General features: G+C 47.1%; 1 protein-coding gene across 2 annotated transcripts in view; it reads right to left on the bottom strand.

The window, feature by feature from the left end:
- The window catches only part of BICD2 (BICD cargo adaptor 2), a 53399-nt gene that overhangs the window by 13616 nt on the left and 23845 nt on the right, over positions 1 to 15938 (bottom strand). For both annotated transcript variants that reach the window (XM_068552479.1, XM_068552480.1), the window contains exon 2: positions 2763 to 2975. In XM_068552479.1, coding sequence (XP_068408580.1) covers positions 2763 to 2975 — 213 coding nt within the window. The remainder of the gene's footprint in view (positions 1 to 2762; positions 2976 to 15938) is intronic.

The following is a 15938-nucleotide window of genomic DNA, read 5'->3' as shown; positions in this document are numbered from 1 at the left end:
ACAAAATAACACTAGAAGAGGTATGAATGTTAGTTAGAAGTGCTCCCAGTAAGGCCTTAGGAGGGAATAAGAAACAGTGGAAAGGCTGTCCTTGCTGTAAAGTGGTAGAAAACCAGGCTGAGCTGTATACCAGGGCTGGGTGGAAAGCAGAATTAGTAAGCGAGGAATTTGGATGATTAGCAACCTCTGGGTTGTCTGCCCATGTGACAACCCCATGCCCTGGCTCTGGAGCCAGGTGTCCTTCTGTCCAAGCCTGTCCACTCCACACTGGAGCATGGGCTGCTGCTCCTGACCCAATACCCACCACCTCACTTTGTGGCCAAACACCTTGCTTTCTTCCAGAAGCTCCTGGTGGCCCAGATGCCACCATAGCAGGAAAAAAGCCTTTTCCTGGCTCCTAGCCAGGACAGGGGAGATGGCAACCGACATGACTTCTGCTGGGACATCTTTGTCACTCACTCCTGGGCCTGTGCAGGGCCTGACATGTGCAGAGTCCACCAGGACAGCAAGGCCAGGGTCCAATGGGACAGAAAGACTTTTCCTAGGGGGGGTCCCACCGGGCAGATGCTGCTGACACCTCCACAACTCACAGTCCTGCTTCGCCAGGAAGCCCTCACCCCTCCATTCCCAAGGCAAATCCGTAGAAGGCCTTGGCATGTGCAAAGGACCTGACTCTGCCTCCAGCCAGCTGTGGCCGTGCCCAGCTCCTTGGGTCTCTGCTTCTCCATCTGCAAAATGGGGCCCAAGGCCATGTCCCAGGACAGAAGTCGGCGGGGCCCGTCCATTCACAGTGCAGAGGTCAGGACCCACTGACTTTAGGCATGCAGCCAAACCTTCTGCACCTTGGTTTCCCAATTTGTGAGATGAGGGAAGTAACTGGATGCCCACAGGGTCACTGAGAGGACAAGTTATGGGGTAGCTGGAACTGTCCCACATGCTGAGCATGTTTGCTACACGTGTCACATGATGGAGGCCACGAGCTCCTCTTGGAGAGTTGGGCATGGGGGAATGAACCCCTAAGCCAGTCATCGCAGGGTGGAAGGATGGGGATGGGGGTGGGGGTCAGAGGGCACAGCACAGCTGGCCCATCAGTCACTGAACATGGACGGCAGCAGGACCAGGCACAGGGAGGGAAATGACCTCCTGTGGAAGGGGCATCTCCTATGGCGACTGTGCAAAGCCTCCTTGGCTGGGTCACACCAAGACAGGTACAGGTTGGTGCCTATCAGGGACAGTGCTTGGTGCTGTGTCCTCATGATCCAGGCTCCTCAGCCAGGCCCGAGCCTTGGTGCAAGCCTCCTGTAGGATGGGGGACGGCCATGGAGGAGCTCAGCAGAGCAGCTCAGGCAGAAGTGGCAGGGCCAGGACCAGCAGAAGAGTAACTTGAGTGGGATGGGAGCAGAGTACAGACAGAGCCAGCAATGATGGGGACACTGACCAGGGCTCTAGTCTGAGTAGGCAGTGATGGAGAGCCTCCACTCCAACCAAGAACCTGGCATGGCTCCACAGTGATCCTACATAGCTCCTACAGTGATCAGGGGCACAGGTGGGGCCTCAGGAGAAAGATGCACTGAGGATGTATGGGAGTGGGGAGGAGAAGGCTTCCTCCTGAAGCACTAAGAGGAACAGCAGGAATCCTGGCCCAACCAGACCTGTTCTTCAATAGCAGTGTGTGGGACTGGCTGAGCTCATTTCCTGACGCCAAAGTCAGTAGTCAGCAAGTCCCCCGCCACGCTCCTGACAGCCCCCTTCTGGAAGAGGGAAGGAGCAGAATGAGTCTGGGCTGGGCAGAGCACCTCTACTGGCTCTTCCGGAAAAGGGTACTTAGTCAGCAGAGTCTAGTCTCCAACTTGGGTGGTCAAATCTACAGCTCCGATGGCCCCTTCTCCCCACCCTGACTAGAATGCTCCTGTAGGAGGAAATGAGATCATGCACTCCCCCTGGATCCAGCCAAGTTCCTCCCAGGCCCACAAGCCTTGGTGATCTCTGATCCCAAACCAGGGTGGGTGACTACTCCCCACTGTTGCCGGACCCTGGACTCTGCCTCAAACCTTGCCAGTGTCCCCTCCCAGCCCTGTGGGACCTTGACTGCCATACACCCTCACATCTGAGGTGTCGACCTCAGAGCTGCCCACCGCTCAGAAACATCTGCTGTTCTGGTCACCTGTCACTGCTCCCCGCCCCGCCCCAGGAGAATAGAGGCCAGAGAGTGGGTCTTCCCACAGCCCAGAGCAAGGCCTCTTGCCCTTCCTAATGAGAACTTGTGGGCTCTAACAACCAGGGACCCCCCCCACCCCCAAGGCCACAGCCAGGACTGCAGCTCATGTAGACTTCTGGTTATGCCTGCTCCCCTGATGCTGTCCCACCCCATCTTGCGAATGGTGGCCCACCCTCCCACCTCTCTCGGAGGGCACTGGATGCCTGCCCTCCCCTCTCCACCTGCCCAGGCCTCTCATGGCCAGGCCCCTGTCAGGGGCCGAGCTGATCCTAGGAGCTGTCTGTGGTGGTCCCTTCTGATTTTGTTGTCACGAGCTGGCAGGTGGACACTATAATTCTGTTGTTCACATGAGGAACCCAGGATTCACATCAGCCCAAGGGCAGAGCTGGGATCCTGCCACCCTCAGCCCTTCCTGGACCACCATGAACCACATAAAACTGGGCTGGGAGTGGAACAACTTGTGGGTGGCCCTGCCCCCAGGAAGCACTGGCTTGTTTTCCCACCCACCCACAGTCAAGCAGCCCACCCTAGTTCTGCTGCTTACCTCCTTCAGCTCCTGGGCCACTGAGGCCAGGCGCTCGTTCTCCGACTGTGTGTTGGCAAGCACGTTGCGCAGCTGCTTCAGCTCTGTCTGCAGCTCCAGCACCTTGCGCACATAGTACTGCTCCTTGGAAGCTGACTCCTGGATCAGACTCTCCTCCCGGCTCTCGCCGTCCGCAGCCACCTTTTTATGGTTCGTGTGGGCCTGTCCAAATGCCTGCAGGAGATGAGATGCTCTTGAGAGGGAGACTGTAGGCAACCCTGTGGCCAGACACGTGGGGGAAGAGGGGGACACAGGAGGAGCAAGATACCTAAGGGCTACACGAGGGCTGTGAGGTTACAGAAGAGCTGGGAGTGGGGCTAATGAGGAGCCCTGGTGGGATGGGATAGAGGGACGGGCTGGAGGAACTGGGGCGAGGCAGGGATAGGAGGCCCCAGCCACCATCTCTGCCAGTGTGGCCCCCATCAGCAGACTGGCCCCAGTCCGGGGCCAGGAAGGGAAGCCCCCAGAACCAGGGTGGGTCTGAGGTCTCCCTCCAGATATGGAAACCAAGACTCAGGGAAGTGCCCTTACCCTGCCTGATCCTGATTCACTCATCCTGGGAGACACCTGTGCCTGGGGAGGCCTGGGAAGGTGGAAGCCCAAGCCTGGCACAAGTTAGGGGACAAGAGTGTGAACCAGACCACTCAGAATCGGCCAACAGGTCCCCATGTGTGTCCTAGTCAGGAGACCCTGCCCACCTGTCCAGGACCTGAGCACAGAGATAAAAATACCAGAGGGGAGAGGACCCACCATCCCCAGACCCAGCAAGGGCTTTAGGCTGTAAGAGGCAAAGGAGCATGTGGCTGGCTCAGGGAGGAGCCCCCATGGGCAAGTACAACCAGGATTGGCGCTGGCCTGCCCAAGTCCATGCCCCAGGTCCCGGCCGGCTCGGACCTGCCATCGTGTCATGTCCCCCCAGGTGTCACGGCCCCTAGTAAGCACTTTTGCTTCTCTTTCCCTCCCACCCTGCACCATCACAGTAGCCAGGACGTGACCCACATAGGCCTGTAGTGTGTGTCCTCCCCAGGGGCCCCCTTCCCACTGGCCACCCCATGCAGACCTCTGAGGGGAGACCTCGTCTCTTTACAGGGCTCCTGGCTCACAGAAGAAAAATAAAAGAGAGAGGGCTCCTAAAGAGCAAAGAAAATGATGCCTTTATCTCTTGAGAGAAATAGAAACATTTTCATTCATTTATTATTTAATATGAAGTCTAGGAATTTAGTCCAAGAAAACAACTGGGAAAACGTGCAACGCCATGTATAAGGATGTTACTGAGCAGGACTGTTGGTAATATAAAAAATCAAAATGTAGAAAGTGTCTTGTTTCTCTGTCGGCAGGGGACTGGCTAAATAAAGTAGGGTAGGGTATGGTCAGGGTAACTGCTCTCCCTCCCAAGAGTGAGTCTTGTTCATCTGCTCTCAGCCACTGACAACCTGCTCAGTGAAGACACAGGCTCCTTTTTAAATCAAGTCAGCTCAGCTCTATGATTTCTATTGCTGTCCTCCACCTCCTCCATCCTGGTCCCAGGGAAAGCCTAAAGCACAAATCTGTGTCTACGTAGGACCTGCCGTATCCTGGGTGGCAGCCCCAACCCCCAGCTGCACACCAGCCCTAGGCGAACCAGAACTTGCCAGAAGTGCAGGAAGAACCCAACCCATGGGGCAGGTGTATTGGAAAGCATCAGCCAGCTCATGGGTGTCTCTCCAAACCTCCAGACAAGCCTAACGGGGTAAAACAGAGCAGAACACGCACTTGAATCTCGAGCTGGAGCACCGACATCTCGTGAGGCACCATGTCATCATCAGAGGCTATCCTGAGGTGGGATGGCTAAACACACGTGTGCGCGCACACACACACACACACACACACACACACACACACACACATTCACACCTTGGCCTGAATCTTCACCTCCACCCAGCTCCCAGCCTGGGGCCCATGAGCACCCAGGCAGCTTTTCAAAGACAATGGAGCTGGAGACTTACACCTCCTGCCAAGACAAGACACTCACAGAGTCTGGATCTCCCTCCCATGTGGAAAACTAAAAACAACTGGGAAGTTTATGTGACTAAGCAATAGTTTTCAAGTCACTGAACACCAGATAGTGAGAGGCAGGGCACAGGTAAGCTCCGTGACACCCCCCACTCCTCCCAGAAGGAACTTCAGCCATGGCGCAGAAAGAAACTGAGGCCTGGCAGGCCTGAGAGAAGGAGGTGGTACTGGAAGACAGTGAGTGGACAAGGCAGTGAAGGCAGTAGACCTTTGAACAGAGGGGCCCTCAGTCCTCGCAGGGGACAGTCAGTGCAAGCCTGTGAGGAAGCCACCGAAGCCAGGAAACGGCCACCCATAGGGACAGAGGAAACAATTCCACTGCCTACATAGGCTGTAAGCAGCGCTTGTTCCTACCAGCAAGAGGGAAGCCCTAACCCACAGGCAGCAGGTAGAGCCCTTGCAGGTCAGGACAAAGTGGAGCTGGGGAAATGCTCTCTGGTCCCGACCAACAAAGCTTAAGGGCAAAACCTGAAAGGATCAAACTATATCCCAGAATAAAGCACACGAACACACACGGGAATAACGGCACCATCTCCCGACACAGTGAAACCCAGAACCTGGCACCCAATCACTGGTGACTGGGCCTGCAAAGGGGCAGAGAAGCCAGTCCACGAGGAAAGGAGAGGACAGAGTGACACAGTGACAGAGCCGGGAGATGGGGCAGGACTGATTTCTATAGGCTCAGGAACACTGAGCCATGCCAAGCAGCAACCAGAGAAGATACAGAAGATGGAATTACAAGGTGTGAGATGGAAGGGGCACTGGATGGGATTGACGGAAAATTGCACAACACGGATTAGTTACCGTGAAGAAACAGCAATAAGACTACTCAAAATAAAACACATAGGCAAAACAAAAAGACTAAAACACCAAACACAGTGTGAGCGAGCTGTGGGATAACTTCAAGGAGCCCAACACACGGGTAGTTAAGAGTCCCTACGGGAGAGGAAGAGAGGATACAGAAAAAACCTCAAGAAATAATGACTGAAATTTTTCCAAATTTGATGGAAACTATAAATCCACAAATCTTAGCAGCTCATCAACCTCCAAGCACAAGAAATAAGAAGAAAACTGCACTAAGCATATCACAAACCTGTTGAAAGCCAGTGATGCAGGAAAGACATACTGAAATCAGCCAGAGGAAAAAGGACACGCTACTTGTAGAGAAGGAAGCATAAGGATGACACAGGATTTCTCTGACAAGCCTGGAGACAGTGGAGCAACATCTTGAAAAAACAAAACAAAACACTGATTAACTGTAGCGCCATACCCAGTGAGAACTGTTCAAAAATAGAGGTGAAATAAAGACTCCAGACATACAAAAGTTGTAAGAATTTATCACCAGCAGATACGCATCACAAAGTGCTAAATAAAATCCTTCAGGAGAAGAAAAACAATACCAGATGGAAATCTAGATTTACAAGGAGTTAAAAGCACCAGAAATGGTGACTACGTGAGCAAATATAAAAGACTTGTTCTTCTTCTTATGTAAATCCCTTTAAAAGATAATTAAGAGATTCAATGCAATCTCTATCAAAATTCCAATGACCTTTTTTTGCAGAAATGAAAATTTATACAGAACTGAAAGGGGCCCAGAACAGCTAAAACAATATTGAAATAAAACACAGTGGGAGGACTCACATTAAGTTTTGAAATTCTCAAACTTAAGATTTCAAAACTTAATATGAGGATACAGTGATCAAAACAGTGTGGTACTGGCATAAGGATAGACAATATAGACCAACAGAACAGAAGAGTCCAGAAATAAACCCTCACAGATGTGGTCAATTGATTTTTGAGAAGCGTGCAAAAATAATTCAGTGATGAAAGAATAGCTTTTCAACAAATAGTGCGAGGATAGATGGAAATCCACATGCAAAAGAATGAAGCTGGATCTCTTCCTTACATCATATATAACAATTAACTCAAAATGGATCAGAGACCTAAATGTAAGACCTAAAACTACAACTCTCAGAAGAAAATAGGGATAAATCCTCATCACCTTGTTGGCAATGGGTTCTTCCATGTGACACCAAAAGCACGAGTAACAAAAGAAAAAAACAGATAAATTGTACTTCATCAAAATTTAAAAATCTGTGTATTAAAGGACATTATTAAGTGAAAAAACAACCTACACAACAGTAGAAAATATTTTTAAATTTTGTATTTGATAAGGGTCTAGTATCCAGAACATATAAAGGACTCCTATAACTCAACAATAAAAAGATAAACAACCCAATTTAAAAGTGTACAAAGGACTTGAATAGACATTTCTCCAAAGATTAAAAAAAAAGGCCAATCAGCTCATAAAAAGATGCTCAACATCAGCAGACATTAGGGAAATGCAAGTCAAAACCACAATAAGATAGCACCTCACACCCACTAGGATGGATATAATTGAAAAATAAAATTAAAAAAAAGAAAAATAACAAGTGCTGGTGAAGGTATGGAAAAACCGGAACCCTCATACATTGCTAGTGGGAACATAAAATGGTGCAGCTGTTCTGGAAAACAGCCTGGCAGATCCTCAGAAAGTTAAACATAGAATTACCATATGATTCTGCAATTCCACTTCTAGGTATAGACTCAAAAAAAAAAAAGAACATATATATCCACACTAAAACTTGTACACAAATGTTCATAACAGCCAGTAAGTGGAAACAACTCAAATGTCCAGCAATTGATGAAGGGATAAATAAAATGTGGTCTATCCATACAATAGCATATTATTTGGTAATAAAAAGAAATGAATTACTGATACACGGTACAACATATATGAACCTTGAAAATATTCTGCTGTGTGAAAAGAGCTAGTCACAAACGGCCACATATTTTATGATTCCATTTATATGAAATGTCCAAAACAGGCAAATCTATAGCGATAGAAAGCATATCAACGGTTGCCCATGGCGGGGGGTGGAGTTGGGAGGTTGGAGTGGGTGACAGTTAAGGGGGTATCTTTTGGGGCTAATGAAAATGTGCTAAAATTGGTTGTGGTGATAGATGCACAACTTTGAATATAAAAGCCAATGAACCATACATTTTACATGAGTAAATTGTATGGTAAGTGAATTATATTAATAAATAAAGCCGTTAAAGTTGTTCAAAGAAGTTAAAGAATGAAAAAAAGATAAACCACGCTAACACTCATCAAAAGAAAGATGGAATGGCTCTATTAATATCAGATAAAGTAGATTTCAAAGCAAAGAATATCACCAGCGACAAAGTGGGTCATTTCATAATAATAAGGAGTCTAGGGACTTCCCTGGTGGCACAGTGGTTAAGAATCTGCCTGCCAATGCAGGGGACACGGGTTCGATCCCTGGTCCGAGAAGATCCCACATGCTGCGGAGCAACTAAACTACTGAGCCTGCTCTCTAGAACCCGTGAGCCACAACTACTGAGCCCACGTGCTACAACTACTGAAGCCCATGCACCTAGACCCCATGCTCTGCAACAAGAGAAGCCACTGCAATGAGAAGCCCATGCACCGCAACAAAAAGTAGCCCCTGTTCGCCACAACTAGAGAAAGCCTGCGCGCAGCAACAAAGACCCAACACAGCCAAAAAAACAAAAAAAAGGAGTCTAAGTCACAAAGACAACCTTACAATTCTATGAAGCGAAAACTGATAGAACTGCAAGGAGAAATAGATAAATCCAAAATTATAGTTGGGAGAGTTCAACATCCAACTCTTCATATTTCTCTCAAGATTTCATAGGACAAGTAGACAGAACATCAGTAAGGACACAGAAGACATGAACAACACTATTAACTAGGTTGACCTAATTGGCATGTGTAGAATCTCCCACCCGACAGCAGCAGCACACACATTCTTTTCAAGGACACATTTACCCAGACAAACCATATTCTGGGCCATTAAACATGCCCCAAAAGGATTCAGGCCATACAGAGAATTTGCTCTAACCACAGGGAATTAAATGAGAAATCAATAATGTAAAGCGCTCTAGAAAATCCTCAAATATTTGGCACCTAACCAACACATGGGTCAAAGAAGAAATCAAAAGTGAAACTAGAAAGTATTTTTAACTAAATGAAAATGAAATGAATGTGAGAATTTGTGGGATGCCACTATAGCAAGGACTTAGGAGGATATTTATAGCACTAAATGACTATGTTACAGGAAAAAAACCCCCAAAAAACAAAAACCAAACACCAATCCAATCAATAACCTCACTTCCATCTTAAAAACTAGACCAGGTAATGGACACAAAGCTCAAGGTACAGCTAAAAGCCCTGTGGGGTTAAGCCCTTTTAACAGATGAGACGACTGAGGCTCACAAGGCTAAGAGCCTAGGCCCCAGGCACACACCTCGTAAGAGCCCCACGTTCACCCCAGCTCACCGTGCTTGGTCTTCTCCAGACAACACTCCTTCAGGCCTTAGCCCAAACGTTCTCTGGGCCTTCTACAGACCGAGGGATGAAGGCCTTCAAGTCCTGCCTGGTGGCTGCCATGTTCCTCACCTCCATGTCCCAGACACAAATTCTGTATTGAACACAGACCCTATAAACCCCACTGGGAGCACGGTTTTAAACCCTCCTTATAGACTGTGTATTACTTAGGGGAGGAGCTGTTTCTTGTTTACGGCTAGTCTTTGGGCCCACATGGTATGTGATGAGAGTTCAGCCAGCCCCAGTCAGAACTGTCTCTTTTCAGCTGTGTGCTTGTGTATTCACTCAGTTGCTCAACAAACACTGGACAGCAGGATGGTGGACTAGGACACATATTGTCATGCCCTGCCTAAAGCCCTCATGACCTCTTATCCTCTGGTGGTGGGAGTGTAGTAACTGGTACAACCACTTAGGAAAACTATTATCTACTAACACTAAGCACACACCTGTTCTCTGACCCTGAGTGTTTATAGGAGCATTATTTACAAAAAACCCAGAAAGTTCCCAAGTTTTGTCAACAGAAGGAAAAATTATGATATAGTCACATGATGAAATACTACACAGAAATGAAAATGAGTAAATTACTGCTATTTAGACAACAGAGACGAATCTCATATAATATTGGGTGAAAGAAGCCAGACACAAAAGAGATATACTGTATGATTCCATTTATATATACAGTTCCAAGAATAAGTAAAACTAATCTCTGCTGGTATTAGGGCAGTGGTGACCATTGGGTTGGGGGAGGGCCCTTGAAAGAGGCTTCTGGGGCTGGAGATGTTCTGATTCTTGATCTGGGTGCTCATTATATGGGTGTGTTCAGCATCTGGAAGTTCACACTTATGCTTTGTGCTCTATATGTTTTTCCTCAATAAAAAGTAAAAACAGAAACAAAAAATTAGAAGAGCACATGAAATTCAAAGAAAAAAAGGAAGCAATAATGATCAGAGTAGAAATGAATGAAATAGAAAAAATATAAAATAAACTAATTCAAAAGTAAGTGCTTTGACAAGATTAATCAAATTGATAAATCTCTAGCCAGAATAACTGGGGTGGGGGTAAGGAGCACCACAAACATTAAAAAGCATAATAAGGGAATATCATGAGCAGCTTTATGCCAACAAACATGACAACTTAGATGAAATGGACCAACTCCTTGAAAGACAAAAACTACCAAAGCCCACTCAAGAAGAAATAGATTATCTGAATAGTCCTATATCTACTAAAGCAATCGAATGTGTAGTTAAAATCCTCAAAGAGAACATTCTGGGCTCAGATGGCTTCACTGGTGAATTCTACCAAACATTTAAGAATGACATAAATCCAACTGTACACAGATTCTTCCAGAAAACTGAAAAGCAGGGAATACTTTCCACCTAATTTTATGAGACCAGCATTACCCTATAACCAAAACCAAAGACAGTACAAAAATCTACCAATATATAAAAAGGATAAGGAACCATGATCCAGAGGGGCTTATCCAAAGAATGTAGTGTTGATTAGCAATCACTAGAAAAAAAATCAATGTAATTCAGTATATTAAGACAAAAAAAGAAAATCTATGGGATCATCTCAAAAGATGCAGGAAAACCTGACAAAATTCAACATTCATCCCTGATAAGCACTCTCAGCAAACAGAAGGGAGCATCCTCAACCTGATAAAGGGCATCTTCCAAACACCTGTCAGCTAATATTATTTAATGATGAAAAACTGAGTCTCCCTACTTCTGTTCAACCTTGCACTGGAGTTCCCAGCCTACAGTGCAATGAAACAAGAAAAACCAAAGGCATCTAGATTGGAAAGGAGGAAGTAAAACTGTCTTTATTTACACATCACACAACAGTCTGTATAGAAAATCCAAAGAAATCTACAAACAAGCCACTAGAACTAATAAGTGAGTTCAGCTAGGCTGCAAGACACAAGATTAATATACAAAAATCAAACTTATTTCTATATGCTAGGATTGAACAATCAGAAAGTGAAAAAATTTTAAATATTATTTACAATAGCATTAAAAATATTAAATGCTTATGCTTAAATCTGACAGAAGATGTGCAAGACCTATACGTTAAAAGCCACAGAATATTGTTGAGAGAAATTAAATAATGGAGAGATATACCTATTCATGGGCCAAAAGACTCAATATTGTTAAGACGTCAATTCTCCACAAATGGATCTTTTAATTCATCACAATGCCAATCAAAATCCCAGTATTTTTTTTGGTAGAAATTGAACATCTCATTCTAAAATTCATATGGAAATTCAAAGGACCTAGAACAATCAAAATGACTTTGAAAAAGAACAACAAAGGAGTAGGACTAACACTAACTGATTTCAATATTATAAAGCTATAGTAATTAAGAGAGCATACTATCGGCATAAAGATGGACAAACAGAGGTACTGAACATAATAGAGAATCCAGAAATAGACCCATACGTATGGCCAACTGACTTGACAAAGGTACAAAAGGCAATTTGGTGGAGAAGGGATAATCTTTTAACAAATGATGATAGAATAAATGAATATCCTTATATAAAAAAATGAGCTACAATCCATACCTTACAGCATATATGAAAAGTAATTTAAAATGGATCATAAGCTTAAACATTAAAAGTATAAGACTTCCAGGGGAAAACAAGATAAAATGTTTGTGACTTTGGACATGACCCACAGAAGGAGAAACTGGTAATCTGGACTCCAAAACTACGAATTTATGCTGTTAGGCAAGTTAAGAGAATGACAAGTCACAGACTGGGAAAAAAATGTTTGCAAATCACACATTTGATAAAGGATTTGTATCCAGAATATAAGAACTCTCAAAACTCAGTAAGAAAAATAACCCAATAAAAAATGGGCAGAAGAACTGAACAGATACTTCACCTGAGAAGATATATATATGAGAAGGAATCACATGAAAAGGTGCTCAACATATTAAATGAAAAGGGAAATGGAAATGATAACTACAATGAGTTACCACTACATATCTACTAGAACACTGAAGATTAAAATGCCTGACCCTACACCAAGGCTGGCATGAGGGTGGAGCAATTAGAACTCTCCTACACTGCTGATGGGGAGTGTAAAATGGTGCAACCACTTTGGCAAAGAATCTGGCAGATTCCTAAAAAGTTAAGCATACATCTGACATATGGCATAGCCATCCAGTCTTAGGTATTTACCCAAGAGCAATGAAAGCATATGTCTATACAAAGACTCATATAGGAATGTGTATATCTGTAACAGCCAAAACAAAACAAAAAACTCAAAACAACCCAATGACCATCAATAGGAAAATAGATTTTAAAAAGTGTGGAGCAGCCACACAATGGAATACTACTCAGCAATCAAAAGGGAATAGCTATTGATATGCACATTAACAAAGGTACATCTAAAAATTATGCCAGACCAAAAAAAAACAGTATGTGTTGTATGATTCCATTTATTTAAAACTAGAAAGTGCAAACAAATGTATATGTCATGGTCGCCTGGGGATGAGGAGGAAAGAAATTACAAATGGGGATGAGGAAACATGTGGGGATGATGAATACCTTCATTATCTCGATCACACTGTGGACCTCATGAGTATACACCTATATGGAAACTTATCAAACTGAATACTTTAAATATATGCAATTTATTGTATTTCACTTATACTTCAATAAAGCTAAGACAACAACTTGGATGTCTTTGAAGCATCAACCTGGAGACTTCACCCTTATGCTCACTGCCCCAGCTCACAGGCCAGGAGGCTGAAGTTGGGAGAAGTGGAGACTATCTATGCCCCTGGTCACTCAGCCCACCTGTCTGAGTTTCTTCTGACCAAAGCATCCTCCCACCTTGCACCATCCTGTGCAGGCTTGAGTCTATCTCAAAACCTGCCTCCCTATCCCAGGAAGTGCTCAGAGCAGCACCATTTACCATCTGACTGGGGTGTCCAGCTGTGGATATGCTTGTCCTCACCTCACTGCACACTTCCCATGCCGGTGCCTACTGGAGGGCCTCCAAAAGTTCCTGGGCAGCTCAGGGGCCCAGCTTTGGCCTCCATCCCAGGTCTGTACACAAAATTCCCTGGCCACTCTGGGGAAGAAAGGCAACGACCTCCTGGACCACAGCGTGCCTGTCTGGACTTTGAGGCGGCGGTGGCAGTGCCTTTGTGATGTCCCCTCAGGGCTGCTCCAGCTGTGAGCGGGCTGACGCTGTTCCTGACACAGGATTGCAGCCCATACCCTGCCCACTGCTCCGAAGCTTCCCAGGCCCAGTGAGCTCAGTTGTGAGGTCACGCCGGGCCTTGCTTCAAGTACATCCACTTTCATGTGGACACCTGCAGCCAGAACCAGACATGGTGGGGGAGGCTGCAAGTGCCAAATGGGGAGGGGGCCAAGGGCAAGTTTCAGCCCAGGAAGGGGAGTTGCAGGGTTACAGGGGTAAGATTTCAAAGCCAAATGTGGTGGGAAGAGGGGCCAAAGCCCGGGGAACAGTGTGAGCACATGCCAGGCAGGAGATCCCAGGCTCTCTAGGAAGTATCAGGAGCCACTTTCTGAGAATGGAGGAGTTGGGAGTCTCAGAGACCACAGGGACAGCCCGGGCAGGAAGACCCAAGTGGGGAGCAGAGGGGTTGGGTGGGGATGGGAGTCAGACCTGGGGGCTTCCCCAAGTAACTTAGCATGCTGCCTAGTTTCTGTGGATTGGCAACAGTGGTGAGGGCTCAGAGACTAGGGCACTTGCACACTTTGGTAAACGAGACCGGTACCACCCTGACCCTCCCTCCCTCAAGCCTGAAGTCTCACTGTGGGAGCCCTTAGAGACAAGACAGGATGAGTTCCTGTCACGAAGTTCAGGTTCTGGGTGGCCCCACCTTGCTGCCCAGTGCAGCCACCAATTTCGGTGTGTTGGCAGTGAGGTGCCAAGGGCAGCATGGTCCAGAGCACAGGGCACCCAGAGAGCAGGACACAGAGGGGATGGAGTGAGTGCAGGGAGGGTGACAACTAGTGGACCACCAACCGTTTATGAGGGTGGGGTCTTGGCAGGGAGGGGACTCCCATGAGGACATTCATGCAACAAACCAAACCTCTGCTTCCACCAAGGGCTGGGACCCAGCAGTGGACAAACAGCCCCCCTCCTGCCTCTTCCACCTGATGAGAAGAATGGAGGTCAGCACACTGTGGCCCATGTCTGGTCCAAGCCTCATTCTACAACTAAAGTTGTACTGGAGCACAGCTAAATGGGAAAGCTGAAGCAGGCTAGCATGATGCTGGGGCTTCTGCCTTCAGTCCATGGGTGTGAGGCCCACATGGCCAGTGACCCAAATGGCCCACACAGGGGCCACACAGCCCACACGGGGGTCAGCGACTGGACAGGGACCAAGAGCCTGGTGTCCACAGGGAGTTTGCGGACTTTCCAAGTAAAAGGCCCCATCCGCCTCTCCCTAACTTGCCTGGCTCAGGGCACAGACCTCAGGACCCCTCGGACACAGAAGGTCCCTCCAGAGAAGCCCTGGCTGCCACACAGGCTCTCTGGGTGGGGCATCCAGGGCAGAGACAAGGACAGGAGGGAGGGAACAGGGAGTCAAACAGGAAGAGAGCTGAAACAGCTCCATACTCTCAGCACCAAAATCTGTATTAGTCAGGGATGCTCAGAGAAATGAAAGCAAGAGAATATATGTAGCTATACATAAGAGGAGACTTATTACAGGAGGTGGCTTAGGCAGTTACGGAGGCTGAGAAGTCACACAATCTACTGTTTGCAAGTTGTAGACCTGTGGCATAATCAGTCTGAGTACAAAGCCCTGAGAACTAGCAGCATCAACGCCTGAGGGCAAAAGATGGACATCTTAGCTCAAGCAGAGAGTGAACTGACCTTTCCTCCACATTCTGTTCCAATCAGGCTCCCAGTGGATTGGATGATGCTCACCCACACTTGGGGAGGTATCTATTGAACCAATGCTAATCTCTTCCAGAAACATGTTCACAGACACAACCAGAAATGATGTTTCACCAGCTATCTGGGCATCCCTTAGTCCAGCCAAGTTGACACACAAAATTAACCATCACACAGGCATGGGGTCTGTTGCAATGACCCTCAACTCTGTTGCTGTGGTGTGAAAGCAGCCGTAGACAACAGAGGCAAAAATGAGTAAAATGTTATTTACAAGACCAGACTGAAAGCCAAATATGGCCCTCAGGCAGCAGTTTGCTGACCCCTAGTCTGGGCCAGCACCTCGTCATCACCTGGCATCCACTTTCTGTGGCTCACTATAGAAAAACTATAAAGTGTATGTTGAAGGGGCCCATCCCTAAGCCAGGTGCAGAGGAGGAAATGTGCATTGGATCAGAGCCTGGAAGGATGAGGGGTGCTGCAGGTGCAGGGATGGGCATGACGAAAGCCCAGGGCAGGACAAGGTGGGCTAGGAGGAGAGCTGGGTCCTTATGCCATGCCTCTGAGCCCTGAACAAGAAGGCCCCTTCCTCCTCAGCCATGGCAGACCCTAGCACTCACTGGGCAGGAAAGAAGGTATGAGCACTGTGGTGTCTGCTGCCTTTGCTCCATCCTGGCTGTGAGTCTGGACAAGTCCCTCCCTTCGCTGAGCCCAACTGTAAACTGGGCTGTGTGTACAATGCCCAGTCCCAAGCCAGCTGATGGGCCCTGAGCCCCAGGTGAAATAAGCCACATTGAG

Source organism: Eschrichtius robustus, chromosome 10 (genome assembly GCF_028021215.1).
Source record: "Eschrichtius robustus isolate mEscRob2 chromosome 10, mEscRob2.pri, whole genome shotgun sequence".
In the NCBI taxonomy this organism is placed as follows: domain Eukaryota; kingdom Metazoa; phylum Chordata; class Mammalia; order Artiodactyla; family Eschrichtiidae; genus Eschrichtius; species Eschrichtius robustus.
This window is presented reverse-complemented; position numbering and strand designations above follow the sequence as displayed.